At 35.9% G+C, this 21,004-nt stretch overlaps 1 protein-coding gene across 1 annotated transcript in view; it reads left to right on the top strand.

The window, feature by feature from the left end:
- CDH23 (cadherin related 23) overlaps positions 1-21,004 on the top strand; it is a 190,322-nt gene that overhangs the window by 14,718 nt on the left and 154,600 nt on the right. Inside the window, exons 6-12 of the mRNA XM_072423981.1 lie at positions 1,779-1,886; positions 10,540-10,729; positions 11,336-11,481; positions 11,728-11,947; positions 12,389-12,541; positions 19,285-19,398; positions 20,802-20,950. Coding sequence (XP_072280082.1) covers positions 1,779-1,886; positions 10,540-10,729; positions 11,336-11,481; positions 11,728-11,947; positions 12,389-12,541; positions 19,285-19,398; positions 20,802-20,950 — 1,080 coding nt within the window. The remainder of the gene's footprint in view (positions 1-1,778; positions 1,887-10,539; positions 10,730-11,335; positions 11,482-11,727; positions 11,948-12,388; positions 12,542-19,284; positions 19,399-20,801; positions 20,951-21,004) is intronic.

Raw genomic sequence — 21,004 nt, 5'->3', positions numbered from 1 at the left:
TAAAGTAAAGTATTGTATTAAATATATTGGTTTTAGGGGTTACAGCAGGTTTCTGCTAGTAGCAAAAATTTATTAGGAATTTTTATCCATTTTGGGAACCTAGATCATGTGCATACTTTTGCCTGAAATTTCTATGTTTGAGAGGTTTTTACTTACAGTTTTAAGTCTTATAATAAATAATAATATGGATTTTTTAACACAAACAGGCCCTCATAGATAACAGGAGCTTGGTACCGGCCGCAGCAAAATGATATTAAATTAGCAGCTTTCTAAAGTGTAAAGTCATTTTAATTACCATGTGTAATTAATCTGTGTGAGAATTGATTGCACTTACAAAGCACACAGTTTATTACTTTGCTTAGCTGGTGGAAAAGCCAGAAAAACAGGAAAGAAAATGCAATGTAGCAGCTTCGAAAGCAGGTAATGACAGCTTCATTTTCCAAAACTTTTTTCTGAAGACCTGTACAGTTGATGCATGGACATAACTATCAATGACAGGGCTCCAAAGTAAAATTTTTGCAGGCTTCTTGGAGTTTCAAATTCGTCTATCTATCCTCCTTCAATACTGGATGTTCTACTTTTCAGAAGAAATAACATTTCTTCCTGTGTAAAGTGGTAAAATGATCCATGCTATCCCCTAAGATTATTTTGGAACAAAGCAAGTAGGATAACTATATGGGTAAAAAAGAGATGGTAGACAGTTTGTTATTCTATGCCAAACTGTAATTCCATTTTACCCTGCGTAAACTATATCAGGTAAAGCAACCTTGCAAATCTTATTTACCCCTAGGTAACCCTAATCAGCCCAAATTAACTCCTTTTTTCCCCCTACTTGAGATTTGCCGTTATTCATATATTTGTTTAACATTAGCATTTAACTTTATTCATCTATTCTTTATTTTTGTTTATGGTGATCATTTAAACAATGCAAAATTGCTTTTATCTCATTTGTAAATAACCATACATTGCTTTGCAATAGGAACACAATTTCTGTGTTTTGATACAAAGGAGAAAACATAAAATAAAATGTAATCTGTTTACAGACATAAACACTTGTTTCAAAACTGACACCAGGTTAAATTAGAATAAGGATTTTGTCTATATATTGCATAGGAAATAAACGCCAGGAGAAAGATTTGGCTTCACTGAAATAAACAGTATATATTACTTTGTTTTCTTAAGGAATGATAAAGTTATTGTTAAATCAATAGGCCACAAAAAATGACTGTGTACCAAACAAGGGAATACAGGTGCAAGGGCCAAACTGATTTAACTAGTCCCATTCACATTTTAGTTTTCACGAGACTTAAGAATTCATTACACTCTTCAGGCATATACACAGTACACACTTTTCTGAATCACCCATGTTCTCCCATGATAGTCTATTTTCTCCAGTCTTGGGGAGTTTTAATAAATCAGGCCCTTTGTATATGTATTGTTAATGTCTCTTCTTAGGTTTGTAAATACAGTAGATTTTTATAAAATCCAAACGTGCGAACTGTTATCAAATGGAGAATAAGCATTTTCTGTGCAACCTCAGACACAACTTATTTTAGTTTGGGATCAAGTATGAAAGGATAAGAACCTCTGGCCCGTTTTTTATATTGCTTTCTAAGTGACAATCAGGAAAATTGACATGTGGTGTGGTAAATAAAAATGGTCTTCATTGATGGTATTCATTGTCCTGATGATGTAGGTATTTATAATGCTGTCTATAATTTAGGGTTGCTGTATAAACTATACATGGAAAGGCTAAACTTACCCTTTTTTATATTTAGGTAAATATCACTTTGTTGGATATAAATGATAATGCTCCTCAATGGAAGGATGAACCTTACCTTATTAACCTGGTAGAGATGACACCGCCAGATTCTGATGTCACTATGGTAATGTGTACTATTTTAATTCTCAATCTTACTATGATATTATTTGTTTTCTAGACTTCCTTTTTTTCTTTCTATACTTTTTAATTTTTTATATTTAATTTGCACTATTGTGAATATATTAAATGGCAACACTGACACAAGCAAAATAACATGTAGGTAAAAAACAAGGAAGTCTATTATGGCAGTAATCCACAATACAAGGGAAGTTTTTTTTACTCCACACACAACATTATATGTTTTGATCATAATAATCTCATTTTCAGTAGCCCAGGTTTTACAACATACTGAATTTATTTATATTTATTATGCAACTGTTTACATAATTTCTTCTGTAAGACAAATTACCCTAACACTATCTACACATTAACAAAATTACTAACAAATATATGATATCACTTTTTGAATTGCGGTGTACCTACAAGGATAAGTTATATTATATGACAGGCACCACTGAAGAAATGTGTTTTTTTTAAGTTTTAACTTTTCTTTTTTGCTGAAACCTAACACTGTCTTTCAAGGACCTTTCAGAGAAGGAATTGATTTACCACCCTTCAATGAATAATGGAAAGTAACGCAGAATAATTCTCATTTCCTTCAGAAGATGACAAATGACATAGAATGGAAGAAGTGCATATGATCATGTCTAATGTCTAGTAAAATCTGTCTATGGCAGGCCAGAAAAGCCTACTAATAAATTATTAAATAATAATGGGTATATATACCTGTCTAGGTGCTTACATTTAGTTTAAGAGTAAAACTTGTCTTGTAAGCCCTCCATATACCCATTATTCTAGTTTCTAGATTAAGGTGAACACATAGCTTTGCAATTAAGTAATACAACTGGATCTTGCTTCTGCCCCCAGTCTGTGAATAGACAGTAAAAGAAGAAGAAAAAAAACTAATACGCTTATCTCACTGTCACACTGTTTTTTTCTACTATCATGAACATTGCAGAACAGAATAGCTGATGCTATACAGTAGATTGCAAGGTACACATATATCAAATGTTTATAATTGTAAAAAGGTGAATGCATTTTTGGGACTACAAGTGTCAAGGAAGGGTTAAATAACAACAGAAAACATTCAGGTGCCCATTAATTAAAAGTTAGTACTTTATATCTTTATTGGATGCGTACAATGGTCCAAAACAGCAACAGTTGCAGCAGCAAAAACACACGACCCCAGGAAGTACCCATTTTCATATCATCTAACTGGGAAGAGTCAGACAGGGAGAAGTTGGCATTTCCTTATGCATATCCAGAAAATGACAGCATCGGCACTGAATTGTATGATATCTGGAGTTAACAATTATACACTGATCTTAACCAATCAAATCATTACATGACCATTGCTGGCTCACTTTGACCAAATCTCCTTGGTACAGTATATTATGAAACAATACTTGCAATTGTTAGTATGAGATTATGTTTTGTATATTACCAGCTGCTTTCTTTCTCATGACCAATCGGGGTATAATAGCCATAACTTTCTTCTTATCAGGTCACCCACCTCCCCCAACAAGTTTGGAAAGGAGGACACAAGGACACAGACAGTTTACACAAATACACCTTTACATACATAATACGTGCATTCATTATTCCATGTTTTTCTATTTAACTTGCTAAAAAAAGATTAACTCTTAGCGGAATAATCAGAAAGCCTCGCCATTCCTGCTACGTTTGCTAATTGAGTTGTAAAAATAAACTTAATCAATATTTATGAAGCAGGGTTCATAGGAATGTTGCTTTTTACCTTGAGGGAGCTAGCCACTCCCACATAGGTCCAGGTTTGCTAACATACTGTAGACAAATAGTGTATATTCCTGGTGGTGTATGGAAACATCAGTTTCAAATCTCAAGAAAATGGCAACCTGGTTGGTGCAGAGAATAACCACACTTAGGGAAGAAATTAAGAAAAGTCATCCTTTGAGCTGGTTCTAAAAGGACTGACCCAGCTCTATGGATATGTGATACCAGGAGAGTAATACATTCTTATCTACAGCTACAGAGCTCAAATGGCTAAAAATAACATTTCAGGTAGATGTGATGTGTTCTAGAGTATGTCACCTGGATGTCACCTGGAAAAATGGACTTTGCCTGCTATTTGGTGTAAAACCCATAATGTATATAATGTGTTCATGGTTACCTCGTAAATGGTTAGAAAAAAAGCATGGGGTAGGGCAAAAGGTTGGACATGTTTGAAAAGGAGATAATTTTAACTTGTATTCAATATTTTCTAATTGTTTAAATGGTTAGAAAAAAAGCATGGGGTAGGGCAAAAGGTTGGACATGTTTGAAAAGGAGATAATTTTAACTTGTATTCAATATTTTCTAATTGTTCACTATTAGCTTGGATTATTGGATAGATGGATTATTGTTACTGAAAAAAAATCACTTGAGTTTTTTTAAATTAATAGTTTTATTTTCTTTTCTATTGCCAACACCCATTATAAATTAAAAGTGTGCTAAATAGATTTTTAGAGATTTATCCTTAAGTGTTATAGCAATTATCTTTATGTGTAAAATTGCTTGAAAAATAAAATATTATGTGTAGGCACGAAATGAAGGCTGATAAATGTTTTTAATTTTTTTCCTTTTTGAATGTGTTTGAGTAAGTTTCCATCAAACTGAACAGTACTTTGGAAAATATTTGCAACCGCCCTTTAACTTTTTTCAGTTTAAACTTACTATCATTAATTAATGTAAAAGACTGACTAGTACTAAGAGGTCTTTAAAAAAATAGAGACAATGTTTGTTTTCTACAGCTAGATTTATCTCAATAATGCAGTGAAACATCTTTTTCAGTTTTTATTTTACGAACATATATTTCCATAATTCATTATCAACGTGAGGATCCTGACAGTATTTATATATGTCACCCTAGAGGACTTAATTTAAGCTCTTGAATGTATTCTCCTTTCTGAACCTGCTACCCATGGTTAAAACAACTCTGTTATTAAACTCAAATTGCCAGTTGCAAATTAAAATTTATGCCAAAAAATACCCAGCTGAAATCTTTTACAACAGCCGACACCTATTGACGTGTCAATCACTTGGTTCCTAATAGTGCTGAACTCCTCCTGCAGACCTTCACATTATTACTGTGTCCTGTAGTGTGTGGAGGTCAGAGGAGTAACCACTGGGTTCTGCTATGGAACAGAAGAGTACTGGTTTCGGCGAAGACTTCAGCTGGGTGTATCTTATCAACGGAAAGGTGTTTGGCTGAAAAAATGAGAAAAGAGCTAAGTATTTTTTTTTCCAGAAACCTTTTTTGTATTGGCAACTTGATTTTGGAGTTTCTGAAAGTTCTCTCTGATTTTTATTGCTTTTCCTGTGTTCTTGTCAGGTGTTGGCTGCATACCCTATTTCTTGTAAAACTGTCATAGAGACAGTAGGCGTTAACAGATGAGGTGTTGAACTGTAATTAGAAGCAGCACACAGCAACTTCTGGTTTTCTCTAATGACTGTAACATTGTATTAAAGGGATGATCATTCACTTTTACAGTGTTATTACCTTTGTTTGTATTATGTGTTTTAACCTCTTATTATTTGTTGGTTAATACTAATTAGATTTAATTATTTTGTTCATACCGAACATTTTTAAACTACAAATACATTGGAAGAAAATATCATTCCTAAATAACAAAGCCAGATGTACACTTGCAACATAATTTTAGTGTCATAATAAATTGAACAAAGAGGGGTTGTTTTAAGACCACCACAGTTTATAACTAAAAAATAAAACAATTCCATATTTGAATTAATTATTACTCTAAAATACATAAATAATATAATTATTTACAGAAAAAATCACCAAGAATCCTTATTTGTGCCCAACACATATTATGTACAATGCTACAAACTGTCATACATTTTGATTAGGTTATTTGCCACATAGTGGTAAAAGCAGTGCAACTTTGTAAAGTTTACTGCATGTTTAGGGTGATTACATTAAACACATTGGACACTTGATTAAGACAAACTGATTTAAAAATACACCTAAAATGCAAGAAGGGCTCACTGTTCCAAGGAAGCTAGATTAGAAGATTTAAAGGCCAGACACATGGGAAGTTTTAAAGTATTAACAGCTTCTCACACCATGCTTCTCTAATTCACTGAGCTATTCTTATATTACATTGCGGCTGATTTATTAAAGCTGTTTAAGGCTGGAAAGGATACACTTTCATCGGTAAACCTGGGTGATCCAGCAAATCTGGAATGGATTTCTTAAAGTCATTTGCTATTTGTTTTGAATCCTGGTTCCAGTTTTTTTTGATCACCTAGGTTCACTGATGAAAGTGTATCCTCTACAGTCTTGCAGCCCTTTAAAAAAACAGGTCCACTGACTTAAGGCCAGGTGATGTTTGGGCTTCAGAACCTGGAATGTCTATAACGTTACATCAGCCATTGCATTGACTACAAGAAGGAGTCTTCTCATTTTTAGAACCCATAAACATTCATTTTTCGATTTTTCTGAAATTGCACTAAAGATGTTATACACATGTTATTTTCGCTATCCTGAATCTGCACTAAAGTAACTATTTTCAAGCAAGTTTAAAGGTAATTTACATAATGAAGGATTTCAATAAATTTCTTTTCTCAAGTTCCTCACGCTTATCAAACTAATTGAATATTTTTCACCTCGTTCTCAGAGTACACAAAATAGACTTAATAGAAGCTTAATAACGCATTAAATTAATTTTTATTTTTGTCCAGATCAAACATCATTTATTTCCATTCTAATTATGTTTTCACAGCAGCCAACATTAACCAAGCAAGTCTTTTTTTTATTTCAGTTTTTCTATTTTAAGGCCATGAAATTGTTAGGAACACATTGTATTGTAACAGTTTTATTGTGGTTATGTATGCACAATGGCATAATTTTTTGTACAATCCAGCACTGCTTCTAACAAATTTGCATGCCTGGACTTTTAAACATTCTTATCTGTGCTCGGTTTTACTTTCTATTGTGATTGGTAAACGGCAATTATATGTATTACATTGACACTACCATTTTGTGCATTTATTTGTGTATGAGGTATACATTAATGGATTCAACATATTTCCGCTGACAGTATCCAATGCGAAATAGTTTATTAACTAACATTAGCCCCAAATAATTGTTCTGCAAAATTCCAATTTTGCTACCCAGCATTGTTTTCATTGTGTGTGGGTTTTTTTTATTGTGTCCAATTGTTATCAGTACTACCATGTGTTATTTATGACACTTGGGGATTTGATAATTGTATTTTTGGATGAATATATAGTTCTCAATAGGAATACATTTGCAAACATTGTAAGTCAGATTATTCGGAGACTGTTAAGGTAGACGTTAAGCTTCAATGTAGCAGGTAGCATTTAATATTCATTGTTTATCTCTCTTGCTAGCTGAATAAATAAAGCAGAAACACTTAGGTACCAGTGAGTTTATTCATAATTGGTATTTTAGTACTGTTAATTAAGGTGAACTTTATGAGCTGATAATGTTTCCTAAGTGTGCTTTGTCTTTATACTGATATAAATCTTTAAACTGAAAAAGCTTAATGAAAAAATTAATAAAAATATGTGGAACAAGCAGTAAGTAACCATACATACCCTATCCGAAATATTGAATTTTTCAATTCACTGTTATGAAGTTTTTGTTGGGCTATCAAACATGAGCAGATCACCAAGATCTAATCAAGATACCTAAATGCTGCACCTCTGTTAAAATTGGATGGCTTTGGGTAGCCTGCTGTGAATTTTTTTTCCAAAAACTTGTTACATATGATTGTGACATAAACTAAACTGAACTTTTCTTTTAACATAATTGTCAAGGGCCACAATGAGTATAAGGACCTGTGGATTCCAATAACTCATGCTTTCCTATGTGGAAACGCATCCATTAATACAACACATGGCAACGCACAGGAATATAGAGAATTAAAGTGGAACTAAAACCACCGATGAAACAGTTTCCCAAAACAATTAGATTAAAGGCTAAGAGAGACTAAGACCGCACTTTCCTTAGCTGTAAAGGATAGGAGGGTTCAGTTCAGCTGGTGACAAAAATAGGGACTGTATGTCCAAATCCAATCCGTTGTAGGAATTTAATGTTTATTCAGCTGCAATTGGTTCTTTTACCATTATTGTTATGTCTTGATTTCTCAGCACTACATTAAAAAAATCTGTTAAATAATCATGTTTCTGAATAATGTGTATCAGTTCCTATGTGAAACTACCCATATAAAACACATGGCTTTACTTCACTGTAAAATAAATGAGCCATTTTAAGAGCTTGAAAACACACATCGTCCTAAACCATTTGCTCTGGATTTATAATGCTGTAGACAAAAATTAATTAAAGTTTTTCTTTTGGCTGCAGTAAAATAAACAAACCATTTTAGGTGCTAAGTATTTTATGACGCCTAATAGCTAACATAAAATATAAAATTATATAAAATTTCAAAAGCTTTAAGGATGAGGGTACCTTTGTGGTGTTATGAAACATAAACTATACACAGAGAACTGTCAGAACTGTTTAGATAAAAATCTCAGGCAATTACTGAATATAAAATGCCTTGCTATTTTGATATACTGACTGCAGCCAGGGGGAGATCCTCGGAAAGTTGTGACATCAGAATGACAAAAAGTTAACAGAAATATTTGTTCTGTTCTTAAGGGTTTTCTGAATAGCCAGTTAGGGTATTTCAGCTTGCATACAACACATACTGAGAAATGGGAGTAGAAACATTTTTTTTTTCATCAAGTTGGAGTTGAAGACCTGAAAGGTTTGTAATACGCTGTGAAAACATGTAGAATAATGCAGATTGACAGAAAAAAAAGATGTATAAAAGATGTATTGTATTGCCAGTTGTAATTTGAATGCTTTAATTTACTAGTTATCCCTTAAATGTTTTACCATATCCCCCCTAGTTATGTTTTAGCCTTTGACTTATCCTAGGTGGCGACCTGCATAGGTAATTTGATTCCTTAACAATGTAATCAAGGAGAAATGCAGAGGTTGGTTGGAGATGGAATAGTATGCATCTGGTCCTATGAGATAAGCTAGAATACAAATTTAAATCCTCACGCCTGTGATAACTTTCTTGGCAAACTCCCTAGTTACTTAACCTGGAGCAGAATAGCTAATTATTCTATCCTAAGCCCCCCTATCCCCATCATCCCCTAGTCACCCATGATACTGTAGACACCAGTGCCGTCTCCAAAATGCATAACACCAGAAATGTCTGTACTGCAGCACCAAGCTCACCTCCCAGTTCAATGGCACCAGTGATCTTTACATTGTGAAATGTTCAATCCTTAGCATCCTTGCCACCCGTAAGATCTGCACACCTGCATATACCGCATGAATTCTAGTGAACAGTCTAGCTCAGGGGTCGGCAAACTCTGGCCTTTAGGCCAGATATGGCCAGGGGGCGTTAGGAACTACCGTAGCCACTAGAGCTCCGGAGCCGTCCCCTTGCAGTTGTATCCCTCACCACCGCGGTAAATAGGTAAAACCTCCCTGAAGGTTAATATGCATTGCGGAGGAGAGGGATTTCACTTCAGGGGGCGATTCCTGGTGGTGGGCAGAGCCATTAGAGCGGGTCCGGCCAAGTGTGCTCCCGCCCATCCCATAGTGGCCATAAAACTTTGCCAACCCCTGGTCTAGCTCAATAATATTTATGTCACATTGGGTTCTGCAATTTAAAGCCTACTCTTTGAAGTTCTTTGGTGTTCTGCTGCATACCTGCCTGCCACAAAATACCCACTACTTCCTGTTATAACACATGAAATACCAGCCTGTGTCTGTTTGCATATTTTTCCCATGGGTGAAATACCTATACATGTCACCTAAGCTGAGTGATGACTGTATAAAGCAGACTAGTCTCACAACATATAAAGTCATGTAATAAAGAAAGTACACTCTTTCAATTCTAAGATTTCACTCATCAGAACATAAAAAAAATCTGGTACCTAGCAGGTCCTGAAATGTTGTAAAACAAACACAGCAGGTTCCACCATGACATTATTTATCAAAACAAAAATAAAGCCAAAATGGAGAAGTCCATTTGGCCTACTGTTCTTTAAAACATTTCTTTAGTTGTTGTTTTTAGAGAGAAGAAGCTTTCTCCAAGCAACCCTTGCAAACAAACCATACTTGTTTGCTGAGGCCTGTAAGAGATAAAGCTTTGGGTTTTTTGCAGTTTCACTGAACATTGCTTGCTCTGACCTTGTAGTGAATAATTTTTGAACTACTGCTTCTGCACTAAGTTCTTGAGTGGCTGCAAGGTGTCAGTCATGGGGAGCCATGCAAATTTGTGCAGAGACACATGTGAACCTCCCCCTGGAGTGTACCTAATTTTTCAAACACTGTTGTGAGCTCCTGAGAGGAGTTGGCAGGGTGCCGTGCTGTTTTCAGAAAAATATTTACAGGATGCTGTCAGTCCATCTCACCAGCCATACTCAGTCTGCTTTGTATCTAAAAGCTTACAGATCAAATTATGCCATCACTGAGTTTAAAATAAGATATGTAGTAAAAATGAAAGGTGGTATTTAGAAATTACATTTAATGCTAAAATGATTTGAGTTGACATTGTTAATGAAAGAGGACATTAGGATTGAGAGGTTTCCTATAATTCCTTTAATATGTGTCCCCTCTGACTTCCTAGGTGGTTGCTTTAGATCCGGACCTGGCTGAAAATGGAACTGTAGTATATAGCATCAACCCTCCTAATAGGTTCTATTCCTTGAATAGCACCACAGGGAAGATTAGAACAACCGGTGTGGTGCTGGACAGGGAAAACCCAAACCCGCAGGAAGCTGAACTCATGAGGAAGATTGTTATCTCAGTGACAGACCGTGAGTAATACAATCATAATATCACTTCTCAACACAGAATTTCTTCTTTCTTTATGGCCTAAACGTTGCCCTATGCATTGCTAATAGCATTTAAAATGTAATTAAATATTGATTAGAATCTGAAAACATTGCCACATGTAGTACTATTTTGATGCTTACACAACAATATGACCATATACCTCTTATCATTTGGATGGATGTATGATTTCTAATGATAGATGCCTGGCTTTAGTGCCTAACAACTGTTCTATATTTCTTGAATGGTGCTAAGATCACCATAAGGTGCTAAGATTATGGCAGAACTCCTGAATTTTTTACTTGTTTTGGTCTGTTACATGTTTTAAAAAAAGGGTGTTGCATTAAAAAAAAAAAAAAACACAAACAGATTTTTTACCTAACATAAAAGGGTTGTGTAAAGTGAAAATTTTGAGTTTAAGTGCCTATTTTATGCTCTTTTGCATTGGGGACTTAAAAGTATACTGAAAGGTGAAGTAAAATGCATGCAATGCAAACAAATCTCCAGAGGTGAAATTACTTCTAGTAGTTGTTTAAACCATCAAGTGATTGCTTGATAATGCATGGTAATTTTGTTTTAACATTTTACAGGAGGAACACCACCTCTCCGTGCCACAAGCAGTGCTACAGTTTTCGTAAATTTGCTGGATTTAAATGATAATGACCCCACATTTCAGAACCAACCATTCATTGCTGAAGTACTGGAGGGTACACCTTCTGGAGTTTCTGTATTTCAGGTAAAGACTGTTAGATTTTAGCATATGATATGCACTAGGGTCGCAGAACAAGGATGCAGGGTATTCACTCATGTGGCCCTAATGACAAAATGTAGATAACAGTCCATGGGACAATGCGAGTACTTCATATAAAATGACCCCTAGTGGATACCACCTAATTAAATTTCCAGTTTCCTCATTTCCTTTCTGCAAACAACAATGATAATGCAGCTGTCTTAAAATTAACTTTGCCCTATTTTTCTGTAGGTGGTAGCTATAGACCTTGATGAAGGCCTAAATGGACAGGTAACATATCAGATGCGGGTTGGAATGCCACGTATGGATTTTGTCATAAATAGCACAACTGGACTAGTTACCTCTACAGCCATATTGGATCGGGAAAGGATCAGCGAGTATTACCTAAGAGTAGTGGCCAGTGATGCAGGATCGCCATCCAAGAGCTCTACCAGCACTCTTACAGTTCGTGGTAATTCCTAGTTTACTTTATAAAGGTTTTCCTATGTAGCTGTTCTCATAGAATAAAGGAAACATGTTGTTCACATTGTACACCATGCTTGCTACTTTAATGTCATTAGAATAAGTACAGGTAATCTTTTTATATAAACATTATACTATGCAATGCTCATTTCAGTGCATGTTTGCATTTCCTACAACTAAGAAATGTAATTTTAGGTTTTTCTGACGTCAAAGACTGATGCCTTGATAGGTTAATGTAGTGGAGATGGGCTGATGCTCATAGCAGCGAGTATTTAAAGTTTTTTTTTTTACATTTAGTATTATAGATTTCTGATCATGACACCAATAGTTCTTTTTCTAACACTGTATGTATTGTGTGTTTGAGAAGTGTTTTATCCACTATTTTAAAATAGAGTATGGTAGTTTTATTTTGTATTTTTTCCTTTATTAGTGCTGGATGTCAATGATGAGACCCCAACTTTCTATCCAACTCTATACAACATTTCACTGGCTGAAAATGTACCGCGTGATTATATTGTGGCACGTCTGAACTGCTCTGATGGTGATGCTGGACTCAATGCAGAGCTGAGCTATTTCATAACCGGTAATGAAAAATAAAAACAGATTTCCCATTCAGCTGTTTTTGACAGGTGAATAGAGTTAAGATGGAATCTCCAATTAATATTGTGTCAGGCCATATTATCTTAGTAGAAGATAAAGAGCAAGGGGGGTGTAATCTGCTGTTTTATAAAAGAAAAGACATTTGCTGTATCAAAGTCTCTTAACAGTGATTTTTCAATTCTTGTGTGAGAATCATCTGTAAAGTTGTCACAAATGGAACAGGAAAAAAAGGGAAAAAAAGTAAAAAATCTACTGTACATTAAAGACTATTTCTCGGTTTAACCCTTTAATAATGTGCTGGTCAAAGGGATCCTGAAGGTGTACTACTAATTAGTACTACAGTGCCTATGTCTGTAATCTCCATGGTGCTATTAATTTAAATTAGAATGCATCAAAACAAACAAAAGCACTTTACTAACCACCAGGTTGAAACTCAAGTCGACCTAGACTCGAGTCCAACTTAAGTCGCCTAATGAACGACTTGCAACTCTACTTGGGGGTTTTGCCCAGTGACTTGCAACTCGACTTGCGACTTGCTTTCTCTGCTGACAGCTGAAGAGGATGGGGAGGAAGGCAGTGAGGTTTCTGTAACACTGCCCTCCTCCCCACCCCCTTCAGCTGTCAGAGGAGAAAGCCGTGGGCATAGAATGCAAGAAAAGTGGGGAGGAAGGCAGTGAGTCGTCTGTAACACCGTCTTCATCCCTGCCTTCCTTCCTGCCTTCGTTGCATTCTAAGTCCATGGCTTTCACCTCTGACAGCTGAAGGGGGCAGGGAGGAAGGCGGTGTTACAGAAGCCTCTCTGCCTTCCTCAGAACAGGATCAAGGCTCTATTTCTATATGGGGACAAATGGGGATAAATGAAGTGACTTAACTTGGAACTCGACTTGGAAGAATTTTTGGCGACTTGAGTCTTGACTTTGGGACTCGACTTGGACTTGAAGGGTTATGACTTAGTCCAACATCTGCTAACCACATCTGTGCATTTATCTTATGTGTATGGGGCTTAGAGAATAACTGCTGGTGTTCTGTTATATTGCCTTTCTGTATTGAACCTTACAATCAATGTTACGCAAGGAAACATTTCCATATTTATATCACTATTACTGAAAAATATTTTACATCTTTTTATTCTCCATTTTTACAAACCTGAACTTCACTTTAACAAAGCTATATTTGTAACTGGTTGGTTCCCTGGCAATTAAGCTTCTAAATGTGTAGATTAGTGATACCATAATACAACTAAAGTAGTGGTAAGAAGTGCAATAACCTATGACAAAGAAGCAATATTCACACACAGACCAATATAGGATTATGGTCGTTTTGTGTGGGTCAGTGTTCTTAAGCAGCATCCCTTAACGTAAACCTAAAAACATCCTATAACCCAGAGAGTTTCACATCTGTGTCTTCAGGTCTCATTGGTTCTTCATCACTTCTGGCTAGAAATGTTATTGAAAGAGACATTGACTAACATCTCAGGCCTGGGTGCAGAGTAGTGGGCAATCAAAATGCCAGTTAGATTTAGATGGGGACCGCTATGAATAAATATTCAAGTGCTATATGCACAAAAGGGTTAGCATAGGTGCCAGGTGAACCTAAAGTGTGTTTCTGGCTTAAAAACACTTTAAGAATAAAAATAGTTTATTTTTAAATTGTGAAATCAGAATAAACTTTGACGTGATATGTATATGTGAGGAATAGATTTTCATGTCAGAACTGCCTTTGCAATTTAGAAAACCAAGCTTATAATCCAGCCAATGTTTTTCTTCTGTGAGCTGCACAGTTATGTCACAAAGTTTTAACCCTTCTAGGAGCATAGCCAAAAACCGCTCGTGGCAAAATGTGAATTAGTAGGGCTTTTCCCTCTTGGGCCACCTACCATTCCCTATTTTGAGAATTTACTGTACGTCTGAAGTTCAAACTGACTTTAACAGTGGCATTTCATGATCACAAGGACACAAACTGAAAAATTACCTCACCTGCGTTACTTCTATTATGTAGCAGTTTGAGTAATATATCAATATAATATTGTGGTGATATCAGTATGAAGCAAAACAGCTGAGAGATTAGCAGAAAGCAAAAATAGTCTGTGCATGAGCTAAAGAAAACCTTTCTTTTTCACTAAAGACTTTACAGCATATAACATCTTATATTACTTTTCCCTTTACAACAAAATATGATACTATTATTGCTTCTTATCACTTCATTTGTTTCAAGGATTTTCAGGCAGATATTGTGCTAGTTTCTGTAAAATACAGATTGTGCCTTGTATGGGTTTGGGTAAGCCAGTGGTGTTGGTACTCCCTCTAGAGGCTGTAATAAATATTGTTTGACATCCAGTGATAGTGGCCTTTTACATTGTTGAGCTCTTATTTCATTACCTGCTATTTAAAGTCCTTTTCCAAATTAAGTCCTTCAACTCCAGCTGGAAACTTTAGAGCGTGTATTAAAATAGTGAACTATGAATGCACTGAAGCGTTACTTTTTTTTTTAATTTAAAAGAAAGTATAGCGAACAGAACACCAGTTTACCAACCGAGAAATAAAATTAAATTCACAAAATATTAGGTAAAGAATTTTTTATCTTGAAACATTGTGTCTTTTATAGGGTATACTTATACTATAAGATCTCTACTTGCATTTTTAATAGAGGGACCACTTTTGCTGTGCATACAATATATGAGAATATATATTATAAAACATAACCAGATCCTATAGTAGTAGGATAATGATATTCAGAATATAAAAATGCACAGCTGTAGTGTGATACCAGCAATATACCAAACCTTGCACCAAGTGCAAAATAATGTCTAATTTCTGGAGATATGGTTGATTTTGTGAAATATAACAGAAACCTACAAACATTGAAGGGATGTTTCCGCACAGTAAGAGCAGCAATGTAACAATATTATGAGCTGTTGACAAGACTGTCGTTAAAGAATGTGTCACATGTTTTTTTCACTCTTTGCAAGATAAACCTCCTGAAATCTTATCATTGTGTCAAAGTATGCTGTATGGAAATTAAACTACTAGGGAATTCCATTTGCCTGACTTATTCCGATTGGCTGTAATATTAAAAACCCAACCTAAAAAAACAACTTTTTGTCCTGAAGTCTCTGGAGATGTGTGACATCAATGTCTCATGTAGCAGTATGGACAGAGCATGCATGAGCAGAGTTGTAGTTTAGAAAAGGATCATGTGGAATTAGGTGGGCATAAAAATCTATTTACTGTGGACAACTCCTCAAAAGAGGTAAAGGAATGTAAAAAAGAAATGTGTTGGTGTATACTTATTTTTATGAATATATTTATGTAATTTTTAGATTTTTATAAACTATTAAGAAACTACTAAAGAATTCTTTGTTTACAATTTATTAGGTAATTTGTAATGTTTATTAGCCCTGATGAAAGGGGTACTGGTCACACATTGAAGCTCCTGGAAATATCAATACATTGTCCAGCTCTACATAGTACATTCTTTACAGATGTCACAGATGGTGCCACCAGGGAAGTCAAGGCCTGGAATGAGTGCTGACTGCACACTTGGCGAAGGGGCTGCCAGGTGTTCACTAGAGAACCCCACTGGAGGTGATAGACTTGGCTGCAGACAACTCCCAAGTTGTGACCCTCAGACTCACTCGTTCAGACTGCAGCTGACCAGGAGAGAAGCTAGACCAAAATGATAGACAATTCGTAACCGGAGACAGGCCAAAGGTCAGGGCAGGCAGAGAACAATTGAGGTCTGGGACCCACCACCGGCTTGTTTTTTGCTCCTAGGCAGAAGATCAAACTAAGAGAATAAAGCCCAAGGAGCCAGTTATAAAATAAATCCTGGAGGTATAAAAGAGTCTTGTGATCTGTGTAAATCATGATAGGAAAGAGCGCCCCTTGAGGTGATGACATAGTTATTGAAGAGGAAGAGACTGCCTTGAAAAGAACGCATTACAGCGCTACTTTCCTTAGCTGTTTTTTTTTTAGAACAACACCTACTCTCAAAGTGGAGGTGTGAACTTCCAAGAAGCATAGCTTAGCTGGGTCAGGACAAGTTTAAAGAGCGGGGCAGAGAAAAAAGCCTTACTTTAGTTGATCAAATATGTGAAGAACCTCCTCAGACCAGTATTTGCAGTTGGTCCCTTTGTTTGTAAGAACAGTAATAGTTGTCACAATGGAGAAGAAATCCATGATAATCCTTCTATAGTGGTTAGCAAAGCCAAGAACCCTTTGAACTGCTCCAAGGTTTTGCAGTACTGGCCATTTCAAAACTGCAGAAACTTTTCCAGGATCCACACACAACCCTTGATCAAAGAGAACATAATGCTGAGAAGGCTCTTCACAGGCAGGCAAGACCCAAAGACAGAATGTTCCCAATATGCCAATCCACTAGTTCTGTCAAAGCCATGGCAAGCCCAGCAGAATCTAATTGACTAGAAACTCAACAGTCTCAAAATGATGAATGTTAAACCAAAGAAGAGTGGCCTAGCCGCTGCACATGGACTACGAACAATCCTATTGTACCAGAAACTTTTTATTGCATTTACTCACAGATTCAGAAGCAATACTTCCCCATATGTACTACATCTTCACTGGTTTTAGAATACATTAACATCACATACTGTATAAGCATAGTTAATGCTGCCAGTGAACTCATGGTAAATGTCAGCAAATTGAGTATAGGGTAATATAGGGCTTCATTATATAGAGTATATAATGAAGAGTACATGAGGAATACACCTAGCAAAAGAAGATTTCCCTGTGTTAACCAAACATAGTAAATAAAAGGGGTTTCTGACCCTTCCGCAGAAATGCTAGGCTAAAATATCTGCAGAAGATTTTTTTTTATATATTCCCTAGTAATTGACTTGCCAACACACCTTTACTTTTTGCTCAATTAAGTTTGATTGAATATATCTATTGAAAAGCTTCTAAGGTGAATGACATAATTATCACTATGCAGAAACACTACTTCAATTAAACTATTATTTCAGCTACAATACACACATTTTCTCAATTCACACAAGTGACATGCTCCTAATCACTTTAATTGTTACTGGAATAAGGTTTAGTTTAATCAGATATTTATGTTAATATGTATTTAGCTAATCATAATTCTCATTGTAACAAGGAACATTGCCATAATCCATTTGGTGCTTATATTAAATATGTAGTCTTGCTGTGTTGCTATATTTTATGTTCTTGCTGTATTTGTGTCTTGCTGTGTGGTATATGCTGTGTTATTAGTGGTTCACACCTACTACTGGTAAAGATTTCTTTTGTTAACTGCATGATGCATAGAGTATCTAAGTACCCCATTCTTGTATTACTTTGACTTTGTTGATTATAATTGGTACTATCACACTTTGATATACAAAAAATCTGTTTGTGAAAAACAATCATGCTTAATAATTCACAGGAATCAATGTTTAGCTTTAAGAATATATTTCCAACTACAACCTTTGCTTTTAGGTTTCAGTTAGAGAGAGAAATGGTCAAATTGGGTCTGATATATTAATGCTATACAAAACTGCAGAAGATAGACTACAATGTGGGAACCTGGGTGATCCATCAAACCTGTATTAGATTTCCCGAGAATCACTTGTTATTAGTTGACAAATGTTTTCAATCCTAGACCAGATCCATTCCAGTTTTTCTGGATCTCCCAGGTTCCCCCATGATAGTCTATCTTCCCCAATCCTGGTTTAATTTAATAAATTGTTTAAAATATCTTACTTTATGTGGAAAAATCTTAAAGTAGACTAATAACATTTAGTAATTTCAAAATCTGTAGGGTTTAAAATGAAATATTCTTTTTCATATTAAACACTCACACATAGGATGTATAAATACTTGGTGAATTAGTAAGGTCTTACAATCGCAATGTTACATGAAACAATTATGTTCTGAGGTGTATCTGCTTTAAGGTAAACGGCTTATAGTTTAGAAAAAAAATGAAATTTAAGTAGCCTCCACCCCATCTCTGTATAGGTGGTATATAATTCTTGAAGAGTTACCTTATTCCATGGTCCCGTAGCAGCGCGTACTCCAGTGATCTTCTTTTATACCCCAGAATATGGACAGGTCCTCAATGTTAGGGGATACAATGTGAGACCAATGGTAGCTGCATTCTACATAATAGAGGGGAGGCATAAGGACAAGAGAAAGGGTGCAACTTCGAGGAGGACTGGTCATGACCAGAACTGACAAAGAGGAAGCCTTTCAGGACTGAAGAGTAAGGTAAGTAGTTTGTTCTATTAGACTATACAAGCGTTATAACTTGCACATTACCACATTTACATTTTTGTAAGCTATTCAGCATTCAGTTTAAAAAATATTCTTTGTCACTAAGCTCGAACACGTATGTAAAAAAGACTTCTGACTTCACTCATGCATTATTGGCTACATACTTGTTCTAGGTCAGTGATTCAGAAAATCAAGGATCACGCATCAAGCATGACTGCAGAGCAGAGGAAGGTCAGTAATGGCAGCCTCCTATTTATCTTGTCACAGGTTTCCTTTAAACACCATATATTTCCAGGAATTGAATGAAATCTATAAACACTTGATGACTGTCAGTCTGGCACTACAGCTTTATCTTTTGCTAGGCTATGTGTGACCTTGACAAAAGCTTCTACAATATCATGTATAAATAGGGGTACAAAAAATGTAAACTGTAGTTTTTATATATACTTGTGATTTGTACACATTTCTAAGCAATACAAATTTTTTTCTTTAGGAGGAAACCAAGATGGAAAGTTTATGGTCGGTTACCGTGATGGTGTCCTGAGAACAGTTGTGGGTCTTGATAGGGAGACTATGTCATTCTACAGCCTAGTACTGGAAGCAATTGGTAAGGATGTCCAAATAAACGTAGGCAACTGTCCAAATGTTGTATAGTAAATATTTATATGCATGTAAGTCAGTGGAAGAGGAGCAATATTTCTGACCATTATCAGTAAGTGATAGTACACGTCTTACTCACATTACTTGAATTATCATATTTTTTTATGCATTCCAGGCTAATTTTACTGTAAAGGCAAAATTTACACCTACATTTAAATTTCCTTACCCAGGCTCATCTATATCAGACATGTAACAAATTACTCTTCTCTGTAAGAGGGGACAGGTATGATGGATTAAGTGTTACAGTGAATATAGGCTTAGTCTACACAGACTGTTTCCCCAGCGTTTAACCCAAGGCTTTTAAAGCTCATATTTGAAATCCCCATGCATTCCAATGGGCTGATCTATACCAGGATGTTTCCTTCAGGCACGTTTATGAGCTTTATCTTAAACATTGGTTGCGACGTTTAATAAAATTCAAACACAGGTTAAACACAGGAAAATGCCTAAAAATGTGGGGAAACGCTCCCATTGAACTCAATGGAGGCTTTTACAAACGTTTTAAAGCTTTTTATGAAAGCTTCCATTTAAAACAATGGGGCTTTTATAAGAGTTTTTAGCAGGACTTTGGAATCTGGAAGCCCCCTTTAATAAAGAGACTCCCAGGTCTCCACCACCCCACCCTGGGGAATGAGTACAGGGGTACATAAAACCCCTTACTCATTCCCTGAAAGGGTTAAAATATGTGTAAAAAAATGGACGAGGATTTAATGTTAAAGTATTTTATTAAATATGTGTGTTTTTGGAACTAAACATTTTTTTTTTACTGGTTATCCCAATGACTGGATGATTCCCACGGCTGCAATCATGACATGAGCACAGCCATGGGAACGCCTCCTGACAGTGAAGGATCCCCAGGCACTAGGGGTTAAGTGAAGACAAGGCTCTCCATTCACCTCTAGTGCTTTGTGATTGGCTGAGGTTTTCCGTTTCTCAGCCATACAGCACTAGACTTGAATGGGGAGACTTGTGCCCATTCATCTCTAGTGCTCTGTGATAGGCTGAGAAATAGGAAACCCTGATGACAGCTCAAGCATCATCCATCAGGATTTCCCTTTCCTCAGCCAATCAAGGAGCAAAACAATCAGCTGAGCTCTGCTATGCTGACAGCTCCTTTCCCCTGATTGCTCCCGCAGCCCTAGAGGAGCTATAGTATGTGTTATAGATACAGAACACATGTTACATCTCCTCCATATGTTGTCATTCAAAACCTTGGTATTATTGTTAGGTCTAAATATAAAAATGTTGCACAGATATGGGCATTTTTACCTAGAAGGTGAAGAAGTGCACATTCCTGTTTTGTGACTGATTTTGAATTTACTACTAGTATGTGTTTAACTTGTTTCACAGACAATGGACCAGCTGGAAATCGGAAAACAGGAACAGCCACTGTCCTGGTGACAGTATTGGACATTAACGATAACAAACCAATTTTCCTGAAGAGCAGTTATGAGGCCACTGTTCCTGAAAATATTCCTGAATCCAGCAGCATTGTGCAGGTAAGTACAGGATTACATTGACTGCCTTAAAAAACTTGCTTGTTTGAAAGCCTG

Source organism: Pyxicephalus adspersus, chromosome 10, assembly GCF_032062135.1.
Source record: "Pyxicephalus adspersus chromosome 10, UCB_Pads_2.0, whole genome shotgun sequence".
In the NCBI taxonomy this organism is placed as follows: Eukaryota; Metazoa; Chordata; class Amphibia; order Anura; family Pyxicephalidae; genus Pyxicephalus; species Pyxicephalus adspersus.
This window is presented reverse-complemented; position numbering and strand designations above follow the sequence as displayed.